The sequence below is a fragment of the Malus sylvestris genome, chromosome 10 (assembly GCF_916048215.2).
Source record: "Malus sylvestris chromosome 10, drMalSylv7.2, whole genome shotgun sequence".
Lineage (NCBI taxonomy): Eukaryota > Viridiplantae > Streptophyta > Magnoliopsida > Rosales > Rosaceae > Malus > Malus sylvestris.
The window spans coordinates 6,651,806-6,656,609 of record NC_062269.1 but is presented as its reverse complement, the minus strand read 5'-3'; the positions used below and the strand labels follow the sequence as shown (position 1 = coordinate 6,656,609).

General features: G+C 41.1%; 1 protein-coding gene across 1 annotated transcript in view; it reads right to left on the bottom strand.

The window, feature by feature from the left end:
- Positions 1-1,871: 1,871 nt before the first annotated feature.
- LOC126584177 (uncharacterized) overlaps positions 1,872-4,804 on the bottom strand; it is a 4,889-nt gene continuing 1,956 nt past the window's right edge. Inside the window, exon 2 of the mRNA XM_050248644.1 lies at positions 1,872-2,036. Within this exon, the coding sequence (XP_050104601.1) occupies positions 1,872-2,036 (165 nt within the window). The remainder of the gene's footprint in view (positions 2,037-4,804) is intronic.

Here is a 4,804-nt window from a genome sequence, read left to right as displayed (position 1 = left end):
GTTTACAACCGTTTTGGTGGAGAGACTATTTTCTGCTATGAATATTGACTCAAAACTTTGCACTCTCCAATATGAAAGCAACCGCTTCGATTGAATCTTGCACTCTTTTGAATTTCGCGCCTCCCTTTCGCAAATCCTAGCTTTTCCACTGTCTGTACGTATATACATTTCCACAAAAAAATCAAACAGAATCGCGCATCATCAGCTGTACGTATATACATTTCCAAATCTAAATTAAGAAAATTATTAAAATTGACTTTTAAAAAATGAGACTTTTCATAGATTTTCTATTATCTCATGTTTGTTTGCACAATAACTTATTAATATTACCACGAGAATTGACGTTAAATGTGATGTGACAAAAAAAATATAAAAAATCTCATTTTGAAAGGGTTTGTTTAACATTTCTCTCTAAATTAATTACCCCTAGGCCTTGGGAGTTTGTGCCATTTGGATGCTCACCAGTAGGAAAATGATTCTTTATGTGCCAACCCTAATATTAGAGTCCCGTTTTATGAAACGTCTATCATTGGGTGTAATTATTGACACCTTAAAAATTTTATTGTGCATTTTTTATAAGTTTTTTTTTTGTACAAGTAATATTTTACAGTAATTCATATTCTATGATCTCATGTTTGTTTGCACAATGACTTGTTAATATTACCACAAGAAATGACGTTAAATGTGAGGTGACAAAAAATGACACACCCCGATCCTAGAATCAAGGCATGCTGGCCGTCACGCCTTGATTCTATGATCGGGGTGTGTCAGTTTGGTATTAGAGCCTAGGTTGCAGTCCTGTATAAATTGTTAATGTTCTAATGATCTTTTGGTGTCTTCTGTTATAACTATGCCGCCTCGTAGGGAATCACGCCGTGCTTCTAAGTCTAATTTCCCTGATATAGTTCAATTAAGGGAAGCGATGGCCCATGCCTTTCAGAATGCAATTTGTCATCCTCCCCTTCAGAGAACACCCTTGGAGACTATGTATAATCTGAAATTGGACTGTTTCATGGGTAACGAGGGTCATGAAGGGGCAGAAAAGTGGTTAGACCATATTGAGAAGACTTTCCAGGTGATGCAGAGTCAAGGGAACCTTCCTGCTAATAGATGGGTGGAGACCACTACTTGGTTTTTAGGACGAGAGCCAGCAGGTTGGTGGATAAATCAGACTAAGTTTATGTCACCTGAGATGGCAGCTGACTGGGAAGTATTGAAAGAGCATTTTATGAAAAGATTTGTTCCACTGGAGTACATTGATCGTAATAAGCAGGAGTTTACTCATTTGAAGCAAAAGGATATGTCGGTGCATGAGTATTACAGGAAATTTACAGACTTATCTCATTATGATCCTGATACAGCTGGTAATCAGGCAGAGATGCTTCACCGTTTTAAGCTGGGAACTAAGAAGAAATGGCGAACTTTTGCTAGTGCGCTTCCTTGCACCGATTATCATGAGTTTTTTGAGATTTTGGTTTGGATGGAGGATTCCAACAACCTTCCTAGTAATAGTGAGGATGATGAGGATAAGAATGCTAATCAGAAGAAAGATGATAGGGGTAAAGGTATCTCCACTCAGGGACCCCGTAAGACACAGAATTTCAAGAAAAGTGGAGCGAGCTCGAGTTCTTCCAGTGGAGGATTTAGTGTCACAAGCCCGAGGAGAAGTGGAAGATTTACTGGGGGACCCAGGTTTCAGAGACAAAGAGATTTTGGTGGTGCTGGTGGTTCTGGTGCTCCGTTATGCTGCCGTTGTAATTTAAGACATCATGGAGAGTGTAGGAGAAGTGGTGGTGCCTGCTACACTTGTGGACAGATGGGACATAGGGCTGCCCAGTGTCCTCAGAGTCCGTAGAGATCTCAGCAGTCTACTATGCCACCTCCAGCGCCGACTCAGCATAACTTCGGATCCGGCAGTTATGGTCAGACGGGTCGTGGTGGTACTTACCACTACCAGGGTGATACTGCTCCCTATGCTTCTGGATAGTATCAGTATTCCCAGGATCCTTATTCTCAGACTGGGTATTCCTAAGACCCTGGAGGTTATACTTCTTATTCTTCCATCTCAGCTAGTGGATCTCAGTGGCATCTGGGAGGTCAGCCCCGACAGGGAGAGGTTGCTGCTAGCAGTTTAGGACCACCTAGGCAGTCTAGTCAATCAGGACAAGGACGTACTTCTCATGGGTGAGGTAACCAAGGCAACAGAGGTCATGGTGGACGACAGCAAGCTTAGGGACGTGTTAATCACATCTCACTGCAAGATGCTCAGAATCATCCGGACTTGATTATGGGTACGTTAAATATCCTTGGTCACTTTGCTAGAGTTGTGATTGATTGTGGTGCTACACATTCTGTGATTTCTCAAACGTTTGCTCAAATGACTCAACCTCACTCTACACCTCTAGGATTTGATTTAGAGTTTGCTATGCCTAGAGGGGACAAATGTTCTGTTGATAGTGTTTATCCAGGGTGTACAGTGATGGTAGATGGTGTAGTTATGCCAGCTAATCTTATCCCGTTAGATATTGTGGATTTTGATGTGATTCTAAGGGAAGATTGGTTGCATTTTAATCGTGCCCATATAGATTGTTATGGGAAATCTGTTACCTTTTATCGTCCTGGATTACCAGAGGTTACTTTTGTGGGTGAAAGAAGTAGGGTGAGACATGGTGTTATTTCTGCCATGAGAGCAAATAAGTTGTTATCGAAAGGTTGTCAAGGATACTTAGCACATGTGGTGTTAAATGATGTTGTTCCTAGCAGTGTGGAGGAAGTTGGAGTAGTCAGGCGTTATCCTAATGTATTCCCAGATGATTTGCCTGGATTGCCGTCAGACAGAGATGTGGAGTTTTCGATTTGCTTCCAGGTACGTATCCTATATCTTTGACTCCATATAGAATGGCTCCAGCTGAATTGAGAGAGTTGAAAATTCAGTTACAGGAATTAACTAATAAAGGTTTCATTCAACCTAGTACTTCACCTTGGGGAGCTCTGGTGTTATTTATGAGAAAGAAAGATGGAACTTTGAGATTATGTATTGATTACAGACAATTGAACCGGGTAACGATTAAAAACCGTTATCCCTTGCCTCGTATCGATGATTTGTTTGATCAGCTTAAAGGTGCATGTGTGTTCTCTAAGATTGATTTGAGGTCTGGTTATTATCAGTTGAAGATTAAAGAAGATGATGTACCTAAGACGGCTTTCAGGACTCGTTATAGACATTATGAGTTTTTGGTGATGCCATTTGGATTGACTAACGCACCTGCAGGTTTCATGAGGCTAATGAATGAGGTATTCTAGCAATATCTTGATAGATTTGTCATTGTTTTTATCGATGATATTCTGGTATACTCTAAGTCTAAAGCAGATCATATTCGACATCTTAACTTGGTATTAAAGAAATTGAGGGAACATCAGTTGTATGCCAAGTTCAGTAAATGTCAGTTTTGGTTGAATGAAGTGGCATTTTTGGGGCATGTAGTATCGGCACAAGGAATTCAAGTTGATCCTCAAAAGATAGCAGCAGTGGAGAATTGGGAACAACCACGAACAGTCACTAAGGTACGGAGTTTTCTGGGTCTAGCAGGTTATTATTGACGGTTTGTTCAAGATTTGTCTATGATTGCTTTGCCACTAACGAAGTTAACCAGGAAGGATGTTAAGTTTGATTGGGATGAGAATTGTGAGCTTTAAGAGGTTCTCACGAAGCTCGGGGACGTTCGTTTGAAAGTTTTGGACGTCGGGATCACAAGGTTCGAAGGTGGCCAATTTTGGTGAAATTTCTCGACGTGATTTCGAAGGTTTTGGAGGTTTTTAAAGGTATAGCCTTCTTCCTCTCATAAATTGTGAAATTTTGGTGAAAATTTCATGAAAAATGGTTGAGAATCGAGCGAGAAAAGACCGATTACAGGTCTGCCAGTTTCTGGCGCCGGCGAGTTTTCCCGGCGATTGGAGGTAGTGGATGATGTGCGTGGGGGGCGCGTGGACCCGTGCCTGTCCCGGGGCGTGGGGGCACGTGACAAGCCCAAAAATTATTTTAAAAATATGTCGACGTCCGTGACGTCGTGTAGGTCACTGTGGTATATTCATATACCCAAATTGAGCATCGTATGAGAAGTTATTACGAATTGTCGGTTATGTGCTTTAAATAACGTTGTTTTAGTTGTTTCGCATATAGGTGATACCTATCCCGAGGACAAGCGCATCTAGGGACGTCACGGGGGTTACGACCCTTCGACTTATCAGTGAGTGGGCAGTATTTCTGTTTATACTTATATACTATTGATATTTTTTCCCAGAAAATTGAGTTTAAATGAAAGTATGTTTTTAAAATGTCATGCATGAATATTATGAGATATATGAATTGATAATTGATGCATATATATATATATATATATATATATGTGTGTGTGTGAATTGGTGCTTTGGGCGCACATGTGAGTATCAAGTGAGTTTTATGTTATTTATGTGAATCATTGATGATGTGAATTGTGTTGAGAGCTCATAACCTGCACCCCTGGTGTTAGTGCTTATAGTATTCACCGCACCGCACGCTCACCTTGGATCCAAGTAGGTGCATGTTGTACAGACCATGAGAGGGTTTCGACATGCTAGTCATACATATCACTAGAGGTGGTTCCGACTGGTAGGTGACCTTAGATTATGCGTGCAGATGATTAATGAGAGAAGCACTAGAGCGTATTCTTACACCTTTCTTGTCGTATAGACTACTTTAGGTAGTTCCAATTTATGTGCAGAGTAGTGCCGTACAGGTCCACCGTGGTGACTCCGGCTGGGTTGG